The sequence below is a fragment of the Melanotaenia boesemani genome, chromosome 15, assembly GCF_017639745.1.
Source record: "Melanotaenia boesemani isolate fMelBoe1 chromosome 15, fMelBoe1.pri, whole genome shotgun sequence".
Taxonomy (NCBI): domain Eukaryota; kingdom Metazoa; phylum Chordata; class Actinopteri; order Atheriniformes; family Melanotaeniidae; genus Melanotaenia; species Melanotaenia boesemani.
The window spans coordinates 11,692,906-11,708,462 of NC_055696.1; the positions used below are offsets into that span (position 1 = coordinate 11,692,906).

A 15,557-nucleotide genomic window follows, 5' to 3' on the forward strand; every position below is an offset into this window, starting at 1 on the left:
GAGGCAGCTAACTGGAGGCAGTCCAGTGTGTATTAGACAGCTTCATCTCTCACAAGCACCCCTGTCAAGTCAAAAAAAAAAAAAAAAAAAAAAAAAACCTGACACAATAAAAGATAAAAGTTTTGCATCTGCTTTAAGCTGTAAGTCATTCTCAGTTGGTTCTTTTCTTATATCCTAGCACATGAGTCCAAAAATAGCAAGAGTATTATCAATCAGTACTAGTTCAGAGTTAAACATCCAAATGATCCACATAAATAAATATTTTTTCCTGGTTTCTGGTACTCTATTTTTATATTTTATTTATATGCAATAACTGGGACAGATAACAAGTAAGCTAAGCGGTATACATAACAAAGGGACCGAGAAAATTACTGCATTCTGATTCTTAACTTGATGCAAGAAGTGACTGCTCAGGGCAACAATATCCAGCGAGTATTAGACATCAAATGCAGCCCTTGCCCGCTTGTTCTGCTCTTTTAACTCTTCCTCCTACACATACCTAACAGATGTGCTGGTTGAAAATTCAAATAGTATCTGTATTAGGAAAAAGGCAGAGTAAAAGGAAAACTGTAGACTGTGTAGGTGGTAAAAAACAACAAAAAATAAATAAAAAAATAACACATGGATAATGACATTTGACCAAATATGCTGGTAAACAAGATGGGGGCTTATGTGAATAATGATTTTTCTCCTGGAATGGGATGACGCCTCAGTAATAACAGAAGAAACATACAACTCATCTATAAAAAGCATACATTTAGCTCACGTTCTTTAAATGCTCATAAAGGATCCTTTTACTTGCATGTTAATTCACACATTCACACAGCTAAGCCTGACTTAACAGAAGAGGCTGTTGAGTGATGAATGAGCGCTGCATCCTCTCTGCCCTGTGGGGCCATGCCTCTGTTTTAACACTCCGTTTTATCTGTGTGAAGGCTGGGGAAGGTGTAAAAACAAATTGTGATAATTACTACTGTGTGGGTGTCTGTAACCATTTGTGTCACCATGCCTTTGAATACAGTTTATAGAACATTCTCAGCTGTCCTCTGCAGCAGTGCCTTTACTCTGCTGAACCACTGAAGCTGGCTAACAAGATCGTTCAAACCTGTCTGTAAATACTGCTTTGGAACTCAAAGTTATATTTCTTTGTGATATAAACAGTTTTGCTTTGGTGAGCACCATACAAAGTTTAAATTAAAATCAAGTGCAGTGATCTGCAACTCTCTTTTAGCTGAAGGAATTAAGATAATATATACTGAAACAAAGTGTGATGTTTTTTAATAAAAAAAAAACCAAAATAGCTTTTTTAACCAAAGTTATGTAGAAGTCCATCACTTTGAAAGATTGTACATACAAATATTTCAATAATGCAATTTCTACAAAATATCTATAAAATAAAATAAAATTAAATAAAATAAAATAATTTAGAAAAGACTAAATTCTATTTGCAAATTATGGACAGTATCCATCAGGCTAAAAAGTAGAGGAACCATCTGATTTATAGTGATTGTACAGCTGAAAACCAGCATCCATGATGGTACGGGGGTGCATTAGAGAGCAAAACCTGCACATGTGTAAAGACATATTTTAAGAAGTCAAGTTAAGAAGCCAACTTATTGTTAATTTAATGGCTGATATGATGATAATGGTTAAAAGCAGTAAAAAAAAAAAGAAAAAAAGAAAAAGAAAACAGTATTAGCAGTATAAGCCCCTACCCTGCCCCATCACTTATGCTTTTTCTGTTTTTATTTAATTCCTTTTATTTAATTTCTTTTTAAAGTTTGTTTTTCATCTACTTTTTAACGCTTCCTGTCCCCACTGTAATGCTTTTGTTTTATGTAACGCGCGTTGAAGTGGTTTGTACATGAAATGTGCTATACAATTAAACTTGTCTTGCCTTGATTTTCTTATTAGTAGTCTCTATGTGGTGCTGCTGTTCGTTGCTTGTGATGTTAATATGAGATGTGATGCTTAAAGATTAAATTGGGCATACTTAACACACAGTGGAACAGGCTTGAAAACAGGTATGTTAATTTGTGACTTTTAGAGGCTGTGTGGCCGTCAGCCAAACTTTCCCCCCAATGCCAGTACTCTGTAAAATTGCTTGTACTTAGTGGGTAAAAGTAGATCTGCCAAACTGCTGAATGAAGTTTTTAAGCACACTTGCTCCGTCCAGATAAATTATTTTTCAGGAAAAGCCTTGCTTATTTCAGCAAGACAATGCCAAACCACACACTGCAACAGGATGACTCTGTTAGAGTCCAGCTGTGTTATAAACCTGCTGTCCACTGTAAATCTGCAGCACATAATGAAACAAAAGTTACAACAAAGGAGTCTCTGAATTATTGAGGAGTTAATTATCTTTTTCAAGCATGACAAAACATGCAGGTTTCAACACAGAGGCTATCAGAAGGAGAGGTGCTGCATTTTGATTTATTGCCTTGGTACTCCTTCAAAAAAAATTAAATGAAGTTCAAATGAGTAAATGAAATAACTGAATTCTGTCCTAAGCAATTTGGCAGCATGTTTTTACTTATTTTGTTACTTTTCTCCAAGTTTTGATCTCTTCAGGCTTTTCAAAACTAATACAAATAAAAATATCTCTCATCAGCTCTTCATCAGCAATTTACAAAAACAATTTAAGGCTTTTCCAAGCAGAGATTGGTTCACTTTAATCAAACATTCTCAGAACATAATAGTTTTGAATATTCCAGTTGGGATTTTTGGCAAGATTACTGCCTAACCATTGTAAGTCACTCTGGATAGAGCATCAGCTAAATGAATGAATGAATAAATGACTGAAAGAATGAATGAATGAATGAATGAATGAATGAATGAATGAATGAATGAATGAATGAATGAATGAATGAATGTTTAAAATATGAGAACTCTTTTATTGGGTTCGTTTGTTTCAGGCTTGCATTTAAAAAAAAAACTGTGCTGCAAATTGTATGTGTAATAGAAAAATATTAATATATTAAAGAATTTCTTTACGGAAAGGAATTAGTTGTCTTTGTTGCAAAAAAAAAAAAAGAAAGTCACCTCCCTTATTTTATTAAAATAAGCAATCAGGTTTCAGAGGAAGATTCTGAACCTATCTAAAATAACTGTGAAAACTCAGTTGTGTCCTTATGGACATAAACGAAAAGCCCTGTGTCCTTGCAGCGTACAAGGAGATGACAACACTCACTTTTAGAGAATGTGCGCATCCGTGCAACCCCCAGGAAGACTGCTACTGTAGAATTTAATCTGATAATGTTCTAAATTGAACAGATATCCTTGAGTCGTTGTTTTCAGCGAGGTGCAAGAAAATATATGTGAAAGAGACGAGACAGGCTGGCTGTGATGGAAAAATAGATGGAAATGGAACAGCATACTCAACTTGAGTAAGAAAGAACAAGGCCAAAGAGAGAACTATCAGTCACAAATGAAAGTTTATTACATGACTTTCACACCATCTACTTTGCAGGGTTTGAAGTCTAAAATTAACTTGTTGCTGGCAGAAAAAGTGACATAAACAGGCATGTGGACGCAGGGTACCATGGACACAAATAAAGACATGCTGTGGCACCATTTGTTTCAATATTTTCCTTGGCAATGTCAGGCGGCATTAACGGGATGCAGGGTGTAGTTGGACTGCCTGGGTGCAGGTATTAGAGCACTGTCAGACAGTGTACTATTCCCTGGGAGACTGAAAATGACACATCATCTCTCCGGGGCTAGGCTTTCACAAACACATTTCCATTTCTTTGAACTAAGCACCAAGACTGACGTCTTCTGACAATTTACTAACAATCAGGCAAGGTGTCAGGTTTCTTGTTAACTAGCCCCTAGATGCCTCCACACACACAGAGTCAAGCTGGCACAATTGCTTGTATCTTTAAATGAGCTCTCAGATGTAAGTAGTCATTATTTTATTTATCCCAGTCTTCAGTTTGGTATGATGAGTTGTCGCTGACACTATTCTTTCTAATACAAACAGTAAGGAAAAATGAAAAGCCCATTAGCTGGAAGACTTGGAAAGATTTTTGAAAAGAAAACTGTCAAAAGTCTGAGAGAAAAGAGATCTTGAGCTATGTGCTACAAAAGAGGGGCTTTCTTCGATAGCAGTTTGTTAAATTATTATGTAATACAGCATTCAAATGAACAGGTGTCATCCCTTTTTATTGTTTCAGTCCTTAATGAAACAACAGAGGATCAAAATGGTCAGTATTTCAAACAGTATGGCTGACACATTGCTAGTCTATTTTCACAAGAGCTGGGACACTTTTAAATATATACAAAAAAACGACTGCAGCTATTTGCATGTAAGAAATTTAAACCATGAATTTAACTAAAAATAGTACAAAAGCACCATAAAATATGAACTGAGAAATGTCAGCAGGTCCGTAATACCCGGTATAAAAGTGCATTCAAGAAAAAGCCTTGCAGAAGTAACAATGGTTTCTGCATCCCCAAAAGCAAGTTTAAATTCAAGGAGAAAATATATATATAGAGAGAGGAACGAAAAACGGTGCAACCCTATCTGGACTAGAGCTCATTTAAGATGGATTGAGGGGGGAAAAATGTCCTGTTGTCTGACAAATCAAACTGAGAAATTTCTTTTTGGAAATTATGGACCCTGCACCCTGTGGGCTGAAGAAAAGGAGCATCCTTCGTATCATTAGTGCACAGTTCAAAGCCAGCATCCATGATGGGAGGGAATCTATTAATGCACATGGTATAAGTAACCTGCTCCCATTTAAGGGCACCATAGGTTAACAATTTTGTTTTGGAGTTTTGGAGTGACATTTACTGCAAAAGACATTTTCTTTTCAGGCGAGATCTTGATTAAGAATGAACTAAAAAAAAAATGGATGCAACAACATGGTAAATATGTCAATTTTTTAACATTTCACACTGTGATTATGTTTTCCATAAAAGTTCTTAGTTTTAACGTCTGGTTATTATTACCATTACCATTTCTATCAAGCCCCCAGTATATGGTATTTAAAGACCTTTGTTGTTGTTGTTGTTTTTATTTACATTTGAGCAGCATCTCAATTATTTTGGAAAAATGACAACAAATAAAATATTTTACAGTTGATGGAGATCTTCTCTATGTCATTGTTAAGTGCCTGAATTGAAGACATCTTTTCTTTCCTGTATTATTATTTTACATTGTGCGACAGCTAAATATAGTTTCCTGCTACAGAATATGACAAATAATGAGGTCAGCTGCAACTGGAGAACACTAAAACATTCAAATAGAAATATATTTGTGTTTATATGTCTAGAACAGTGATTCTCAAACTGGTGGTCGGGACCCCCATGAGGGTCGCAATATAATTACAGGGGGTCACCAGAAATTGTAAAAAATATATAGCCTACAATTATCATAAAAATTTGGGATTTTTACCTGGGCTGTCAAAATTAAACCATTAATGAAGAGATAAATCTTTGAAATTAACACCTTAATTCTTTAATACATTAACATATAAACAACAAAGTTAGTACACATGCAATATTAAAAATCTGAATTCGACATTAGAGAAACTGATTTTGGGCATGTAGGTGCTTTGAACCAAGAACCACTTTATCCTCCTTATTTAGATGATGGCTGCAAGATGATCCATTTGATTCATCAGACAATTAATCACTAAGTCGTCACGTGGGGGTCACAAAGACCAACGTATGCTATCTTGGGGGGTCAAAAAGTTTAGAACATTGCATCCAGTGATAAACAAATCATTTGCAACCAGAGGCCTGCACTACAAAGCTGGATTTTCGCTTATCGAGATAACTTAAGGGTCAATTCTGGGTTTTCCATCCTACTACACTGGTTCACTTCTTTCTGGGGTAAATCACCATGGTAACATACGCTGTAAGGTACAGATTTTCATTGGATGGACTGTGCTACTTTTTTCAACTGCAAACAATATCAAATAAATTCTGTTGAATTCATCAGTACAACAGAGACGGTGTGAATAAATAAAGCCTTGCCGCTGACTACTTTGAGGTATGTGTTTGGATTTGTTCTTGACTTGTTCCAAGTCCGTTTACCTCCACTACGGTTGCATCTCAAATAATGAGGTTAATAATAATGGTCACACATGGCATAGCTTCAGAACCACGAATTTATGGAACGCACAACTATTCATGCCGTCACGGTGAGGAATTAATATTCTATCACAAAAGACGCTGAACCTCAAAAGAACTCAATGGACAGCATAAAGGAAAGGAAGGAACTGAGGAAGCAATCTGCCTGAAAAGTCTGAGCTGCAATAAAGTGAAATTGACTAATCGGAGTGCTTTATATTGTCCGATGGATTAATTTTGTATAATCTCACAAATTTACGCATTAACAGAGTCTGAAAATTTCTGCCAGTCCTTCCTGGCTGTTGCTACAATAACAATCTTGCTTTTGGCCCGGACGATGTGTTTGAATGCTTCATACTTTTGAAGAATAAATGTCTACTCCTCTATGTTAAAGGCTGCTCTGCAGGGTTTCTTTATGTTTGTGATTTGGATGCTGCAAACACCACCCTCTTTACACTGCGTATGTAAATCCCGCATTGTACTACAGGCCTCAGATGGACCATGTGCAGAACAGTTTGAGAATATCATGTTATTAGTTTGTTAAAATATTGTAAAGTCTGATCTTAAAACATAAAGATTTTCAAATATGACAGTTTGCATTTATATAGTTAAAGTAGATGGTTGAGCCTATAAGCCTGCACAACAGCCACAGAGTGCACAACTACGAGACTTCCTTAGACTTCTGGAGACTATCTTTATGGGTTTGACCATGTAAAGTTACTGTAAATCTGTTGTTATTTACAGATTTACAGGGTAAATATTACATGGTAATATTTATACTATATAAAACACAAATATATTTTGTTGTAAAAAAAAAAAAGGCCAAAAAGTTTTACTGTGACAATCTATAGTGTGGCATTTAGCAAAACCTTGAACAGAGATATCAATCGGTGTCTGTAAAGTAAATCAATGCAGAACAGTGAGATGGTGGAGAATGCCTGTAGATTGGAGCAGGTATTTCCCTGCAGGTACATCAATCCCCAGATAAATCTACACATGTTTCTGCCCTCCAGAATGTGTAATCTCCTCAGCCCATATGATGCTGCAACTGGAAGAAAGCAGACGGGGGACATATCTAATAATGCATGAGTCTTGTGTGACTCTTCATTCTAATTAAAACATGTCAGAACAACAGCAAGATGGGATTTTGATTCCATCTGTCAGCTGTGGGTGCAGGCTCTTTGTCAAGTTGTTTTCAGTACTCTAATCCTCTTATCCAAAACCCAATGAGTTTGAAAACAAGCTTGATTAAGAGAAATTCTGTTACTCCCAATAAAGACTAACATTTATGTACACAAACACAAATGTGAAAACAATTCAAGATGGCAACCAATACTGAGTTTATGTCTGACTAAGAAGGTGCATATAAGAATAGTTAAAGAATTAAGTCAAGCAGCAATAAATTAAATCTTCTCCGTTTCCAGACTGGGACTGAAAAAATAAACACCTTCTGCAAAGTTCACCACTACTTCTGGGATTTGATTAAGGTACATAATGTTTAATGAATAAAAATGTTTAAACAGAATTTGATTTAAAAGTTGAAACTTGTGGAAAGGTCACTGCACTCAGAAATATGGAGGCAATAAGTAAGTGAATAAGCAGAAAAACTAAAAGCTAATCATCTGCATATCTCACCATCATCTGCATCTCCCAAGATGTTGATTTTGGTGGTGGGGTAGTGCATTCCCAGACGTCCCCCAACAGGCAAAGACAGAGTCACGTTGAAGCTCTCTTCTTCTTCGAACAGAGAGTCATCAATGATCACCACGCGGCACAGCTTCTCCCTCTCACCCTTGTCAAAGCGAAGAAGGCTACTGTGCTCCTCTGGACGGGAGATGTAGTCTGAGTAAGATAGCACAGTGGTTGGGATGGTTCCTGTGGCAGAACCTACAGAGGAACCAAGAAAAGAGTGAGGATCATATCATTAACATGTTATAAATTTCATATAAGCCTAAAATTCTGACTTAGCTATAATTCATGGGCATTATCATCAAATACTCTTCAATATGTGGAACTCTCTTTTTTCCTGGGCTAAATTATAATTGGAGAAATAAAACAAAGGTTGTTTCATGGACAGGTTTGGGCTATTTCCTCATAATCTCCTCATTAAAGGCCTGAAATTAATTCCAATTAATTGGCATTTGGAAGCTGATGCTGTAATCTCCAACATGTGGCTGCAAAATTTACATAAACCTTTGAAAGAGTAGATGATAACATGAACAACAGGAGTATCCAAAACAGGAGTCTGATATATTCTGAAATAAATAAATACATAAACAAACCTGCATTTTTTGGTGAACAGCTAAATGAACACAAATTGTGTTAGAGTCCACACATTTCCAGACTTTGCTGTGTGTATTGCTTTAATGTCCTGTCTAATTATCCTACCTAACTGTTTAGTAGAATGAAGTTCAGTAACTATATCTCATTAAAAATCTATCTAAGTAAACTTGACTGAGCCATTTCTACCTCTTTGTAGGGGTGTGTAAACAAGAAAGGTGAAACGATGCTTCAGCTTTTATAAATGTTTCTAACAGAACTGAAACTCTCCATGTCAGTGGCAAAATATAATTGGAAGGATGTTTGAGTCATCTAAAAAGAAATGAGAGTGGGAGTTAGATTAAAACGGCGGAAAGGATGATCTTAAAGCAAAGTGTGACACTACTAAGCCCATGCAGCTGTATGAGCTTAGTGGTGTCACATCCATTTATGGAGTGTCATAGTCCATAAATGGGTGAACCGACAAGCCTGACACTCCAGTTATAGTACTGTGCAATAAAGTTTTGAGTCACCCCTCGTTTCTTAATATATAGTCAAGAAAACAGGAAATAGGTAAAGTGATTTACTGAAACATTCACAAGCATAAATAAAAATGAAAATAATAAGCACAAAACTGAGTTTCAACAATGCTAATAAAGTTCCATCTAACCATTCATTTTTTTATTATTCTAATGCAGAGTCCCGGCGAGCCTGACCCTATCCGCTTTTATCAGGTGAAAGGTGGGATACACTCTGTACAAGTATTCTAACAAAGTTGAAAATCAACATTTGGCATGGCAACTTTTATTTTTCCACCCTATTAAACTAGCTTTATTGTAATTCCTTTAAGCACTCTTCAGGAATAGTTCTCCAGGCCTTTTGAAGAACATTTCAAAGGTCTTTTTTTTGTATGTTTGCTGCCTTTGGTCTTTTCTCTGTCAAGATGATCTCCTTCTGCTTCGGTAGGCTCTAAAGAGGATTCATCTCTCTGAACTGTAGTCCCTGATTTTCAGTCCAGTTCTTGTGTCATTTGGCATTTTGAAGCCCTGTTTCCCTTCCTCATTGTGGTTTCTTCACAGCCAGTAGTCCACGGAGACCACCTGTGATGATGCTTCAGTGAACAGATGATCAGTCGTAGAGCAATATATCCTTAAAAACTGCACTGTTGTTCCAGACTAAAACACTATAGAAGATTACAAGAAAGCAAACTATTAAAACAAACTAGGGGTGGGTCAAGACTTTTGCACAATACTTTATAACAAAGGAATATGGATTCTAAAGGCACAATATAAAAGATACAACTGTAAACAAAATAGGAGTCAGAATGTAGGAGTGAAACATGCTTTGTAATAATTTCTTGAATGTGTAGAAGATCCTCATACAAAAGCCCTGCGATGTGACCACTCAGTTAGTATGGCAACTCAAAGTACTCAATAAATGTCGACACTCACTGTCTGATTTGATCATTCTGACCAGTGAGGAGGCAGATGAGGGGGGGGGGGGGGGGGGGGGGGGGGGGGGAGGACAAATCCATACCTTGCTGTGTGTAGCAGACCACCATAAGCTCCTCGCTGATGTCTCCACTGCGGTGCACCGGGATGAAAAGCTCCCCAACATCTTCCTCTACTGAGTGGGTCTGTTCAGGGAAGAATACAGTCGACTCTGTTTGGAACAGAAAAAATAAATAGAGAGTAAAGTGAGAGAGCGTAAAGGGTAAGGGTAATAAAATGCAAAAGAATCTTTAATAATCCAAAGAACATTAAAGATTACATTACAACCACAAAAAGAGTATTGAATGCTTTTGCTCCGATTCTGCATTAACAAACAGCACTGACGTCTTTGTATTTCTTATCTGTGCTGTAGTGAAAAATTACTCTCTATCAAAGTTTTCTAGTTTGCTGCAACCAGGGCTGCTCTTTAAAGAGGCCTCTCCACAAGTTTTTCATACTGCTTCATGTGTGGCAGACAATTACACTTACAGGTCTCTCAGTTCATCTCACAGAGTAGATCACTTGGGAGTTTCACTCATCGACTTCTCTATACACAGAAGGGTCAACCACTCACTTATTTTCATTCTCCACTCTTTTCTGTCTCTTGACTCGAGTTTGTGATTGAGAGAGAGACTTAGGGCCAGTGAAAGCATCATCTATCAAAGCAAATAACTTGCTAGTGATGTAGAAACAGAAGTGTTGAAGCTACTTTCCAACGACGCACTGGGCCCAATAAAAATACTAACAGAGTGGACTAAGATTCAGAAAGTCCCAGATCTTCTTGTTGGTTTCTTCCTCTTCACTCTATGAATGAATATGCAGGATTTAAATACACTTATGGGTTGCTTTTGCAACATAAACAGTAATTAAGTGAATCATTGGAACAAAAAAAAAAGGATGCAACACAGTATAAAACAAGATAAATACCCAACGGGACTCTTTGAGATGAAAACGTCAACATAAGACAATCTCACACACAGTGGGAGTTCAAACATTTCTCCTCTCTTGCGATAACACCTGCTAAATCATTCTCTCTCCTCTCAATCTTCCCTGTTCACCATTTCTCCTGTCTGTCACAGTTCACAATCTGTCACTTCCCAGGGGGCATACAAGGACTAAGAGCAGGAGATTGAGGTCCAGTGCTTACCTATTCCCTCCACACACATGCAATGCTACGCCCTGATTTTCTACTACCACTCCAAATATATACCGCACACTTTTCACCTCAGTTCTCTCACTTACTAATCACACGCTTCCCTTATGTACAACCTCTAAATCCAACAAAGATTTAGAAAAAAGTGAAGGTTTTTTCCAAGTGGGTCAAGTTCACTTCCTTGAGAAAACCACAATAATTTTAAAACATTTATGAAGAAGGGGAAACAGACACATGCATTACAGATGATGATGAAGAAGACTAGCACCTAATCGATTTTTTCCCCCAAAAAAGACAAAACAAAATAAGAAGTCTGCTTGGCTTTTATTCCTCTGCCTACCACCTCTCCATTATGGATCATTCTATGAATAGTCTATGGATGAAGAGTGATAGTAGTAAGAAGTGATAGTAGCACTTTTCACTCACTGCACTGTACAGAAAACAAACCAGCCCACAGATCTGCAGCCGATGGTGCTATATAGCAGTTCAAAGTAGCAAAAACCTCCAAAGATCAACTGACTGAGACAAAGCTCTTACAATTTCAACAGCATGCACATAACTGCAGCTGGCCTTGTGTTTCTAAACGCACTCACAAAAAAAAAGAAAGGAAAAAGGGTTCTTTCTTCATATTAATGGAGTGACCTTGGCACAAAATGCAGAAGAGTAAAACGTGCTCTAATATATAGCGTCCCTGTCGTAAAGGAATCAAGAAAGATGTATCACCGACTGTGGCAAGAAGCTGCTGCTTGCAGTCAAACAGCAGGCTGCCACCTTCATCTTTAGTCAGCATTGTGCTTGGATTATATATGAAAGTCATAAAGTTTTGGAGGAGTAAAGCTTGGCTATCGCACAGGCAAACACTCTACAGGAAAAGCCAACCCCTTGGTATTAATCAGAGCAGTAATAGGGGTGGCAGAAAATATGCACTCTTACAACTACAAGAAATATTCAACAATATAGAATGACTCCAGGCATTCGCACAGACAAACTGGGATTTTTGATGCTGTTGAAGAAACTCTTGTTATGCTCTCCTAAATTTTGGATCACTTTTAGTTATAGCTTAGTGATCAGCGCCCCCCCCCCCTCTCTCTTGAGCTAATATTAGCCAGGCTGATGTGTCCACACAAAGTCTGTTTTCATCATTAGAGACAATACAGCTACTGCCACAGGCATAGCCAAAGCTTCACTGGCCCATTAGAGTACGGAGAGGCATATCTCTGTCACATTAGACAGTCCCTGGGGAAAACAGAAAACAAACCAGCCCCTGCCCTTCACACACATCATAATTAACCCACAGGGGAGAAGAGATTGAGGCGGGAAAAAAAGGCAGGGAGAGCCTGAAAGTGAATGAATGAGGAGACAAATGAGAAAGAGAGTGACAAGAAGAACTGTCATTGTATATCTATAATTACTTAGAAGCTGCACTGAAGAGGGTGGCAATGCATACAAAAAACTAGCTGCAGAAGAGGGACTTCAGCCTTGTTGGAGGACAGCAGCCGATTTGTCACTCTAGTCAATATCGAATTAACACTTCAATTTGCAGGGAAAGACACAAAGAACCCAAAGAAAATGGCACACAAAAAGTTATTTAGGGATGAAAGTGAAAAAAAGTAAAGTATAAAGTGTTTGTGTAAAATTACTACTTCTTCGGCTATATTTAGTTTAATTAGTAAGTAACACTGCTCAGCTCTTTGTTTCTTTTTTTGGTGAGTGCTAGAAACAGTACACCAATGTAAAAAAATGCATCATCCCTATAGCACATCTCTCCTAGCCATCCAATCAAAATAGTATTCCTCTGCCTTGCCTGAGGGCAAACTAAGAACAACTCCACATCTAAAGAAGACAATATTGTATTGACAATTCTTTCTGTATTCTGTTACATGCAATGCAATATGCAGGAAGCCTGTCCATGTTTCCACACTGCACAACCATTGTAAACTTTCAAAGTGAAAGAGGGACGAGACAAGCTCTTTGTGCCCAAAATGTCTCCAGTGTTGCAAACCAAACTGTACCTATTATCACACATGCATCATAACCATGTGAATGTCTACACTATTGTATCCATTACACGTGGGAAAGGGACATTGCAAACATTGCACGGGCAATGCTTACAACTCTTCATTTTCTACAATTTCTACACTTTTATTACTCTTAGGTGAAACAGATTAAATATCCCACATCATATAAATATGTCGGGGTTAGTTTGCATTCACATACAACTGTTTTACATGGTCTCTAAGTGAGCCACAAAAAAGACTTCACACTGTATAAAGGTTGCATGGATTTGAGAACCTTCCATACATCCATAGTCTTTGTATCACACTTAATCTTTAGGTTTTATAGGCTTTTATACTTTTTTACTCATTCATTAGCTTTTATTCCTTTCATGATGGCCTAAGTGAGACCACCAAACAAAACTTTTCTCTTCCCTTCTTTTAGAAAGATTCCCTCTCTTTCATGTAAGGTGAGACTCCCTGGTGTTGTAGCCATTGTCATATGTGCAAACTTAAGACTTCAGGGTGTCTACATCAATCAATTTCTTTATAAATCTGGAAAAAAGAATGCATATAATTAGGGGACATCTGCCTTGTCTCCACTTGTTCTTTTCCTAGAGAGGATTTCAAGGCAAAGTGGCCATAAGGAGGGTATGTAACATGGAGGTACAGCGATCAAATCTCTTCTTTTTGTGGATAAAATTGTTCTACTTGCACCACTGGAGACCTGTAATATCCACATACGTGTTACTGCACAAGTTTCACATGCAAAAGTATAATTCATGCTTTTCCCACAGCAAACTAACTCTTTACTTAAGTCCTTACCCATTAGTGATTTCAAACTAGATTAAACAGGCCCTCCATTGCTCATTTGAGCAGCTCGTAGTTTAGTTTGATGTGTTGTAATGATCCCTTTAGGCAACAGTAGGGGAATATTTTAAAATGAAACCATTCATGATCTAAATGGCCTCACCAGTCCAGGAATCAGCATATATGCAATTTTGCACTTGTCAAAGATGCTCCTTTTCCTACATCTAATGTATGGACCACAAAAACCATAAAACCTCAAAATCTTCTAAATGAATATTGATTGTCAACACATTATGTTTTATGTTAGTGCTGAATGCAGGATGTGTGTTCAGCAGCAGAACTGACCATCACTGGGATCCAGGATCTCAATAGTTGCAGTGACAGGGAACTCCATCACTCCCATCACTGGCTCTGAAAGCAAAATCTGGAAGGTCTCGGCCTGCTCATATTTTCCATCAGACAGGATCCGTACTCGCCATGTGGCTCTGGTCTGCCCTGGGTTGAACTGGATCTGCTTCTGTGTCTTCCCCTTGAAGTCCTCATCCTTCTTTGCACTGCCATCCTGGGTGCCAATGCCTGAGAAATGGAGACAATGATGGACATAAAAGATAAAGAAAAGACGAGGACAGTCAGACACCATGAGTTAAAAAAAAAAAAAAGATAAGAGAGAAGTGGAAATAAAGTGCAGACAATAACCATGGGAGGTGACAAACAGGAGAGAAAAAAAAACAGATGAAAAACAGATTAGATATTCACACCCTTCAGTGCTGTTCAGAGTGGTGAGAAAAAAAGGGTGTTGCGACTATTTTTCTTCACTGATCACTTACAGAGCCTCAGGAATGTGTTTGATGAATTTATGACTGAAGCCTTTAAATAAGAATATTTAACGTTACTGAGATGGATTAGCTGCAAAAGCTATACCTCAAGGGTTACATGGGCCCTCATGAGTTTGTACATGCGTATAATATTGTTGTGTCTTCAAACGTCTCGTTTTTCCATTTATAATAGGCCTTTCATGTGAGTCTACTTCGACGTGATTCATCTAAAATTCATGCTTAGAGATACATCCTTTTCAAAGATAGAAAGCTTACAGGTACCACTGGGTTTAACATTAAACATGTATTGAAGAACCAAGGTGGCACACTTCATAAAATAATGCATTGCACTTGAAAATATGCTGCTCATATCATTTTGTCTAGGGGAATAGTGCCTTACGAGAACAAGGTAGTCATAGACATGCTGGTAGATGTTTGTGCTTGTACATAAAATTTACCTGTTTTCTGTTTTCAGACATTTAAATATCTCCACAAACAGAAAAGAGAAAGTGACATACATACCAGATAAGGTTGGATACATTCGGTTATAAAATGCACACAGCCAGCATAATATGCAAACTATAAGCTGAAATAAACGTGCATGCCACAATTATTCAAGTTTTTGTACTTTTGAGGACTTTCAGTGATTCTAAAAAATTTCAGTTAAGCTTTATATTTCTGTCTTGTTGTAATATGTAAATATTTTCTCACATGTGAATTACAATCTGCTTCAAATTTATGAGACGACAACTCTTTTTTTTTTGGTCTTTATCAGCAGTTGTTTTGAGGCACTTAGTTTAATATATATTGGCCCTACTTGCAGCCAATAAATATTAAACTTTGTATTCCTTGACAGTGTATATTTTTCTACACTTTATGTATGTAACATCTAAACTACACATTCATTTTAACCCTAATGATGCTTTTTTTCAACTCCAGTAGCATCAGTGTGTGGGAG

General features: G+C 37.3%; 1 protein-coding gene across 1 annotated transcript in view; it reads right to left on the bottom strand.

Moving 5' to 3' along the window:
- The window catches only part of frem2a (FRAS1 related extracellular matrix 2a), a 64,548-nt gene that overhangs the window by 14,527 nt on the left and 34,464 nt on the right, over window positions 1–15,557 (bottom strand). The window contains exons 4-6 of the mRNA XM_042009116.1: window positions 14,130–14,360; window positions 9,874–9,999; window positions 7,714–7,965 (exon numbers count right to left, since the gene is read on the bottom strand). Coding sequence (XP_041865050.1) covers window positions 7,714–7,965; window positions 9,874–9,999; window positions 14,130–14,360 — 609 coding nt within the window. The remainder of the gene's footprint in view (window positions 1–7,713; window positions 7,966–9,873; window positions 10,000–14,129; window positions 14,361–15,557) is intronic.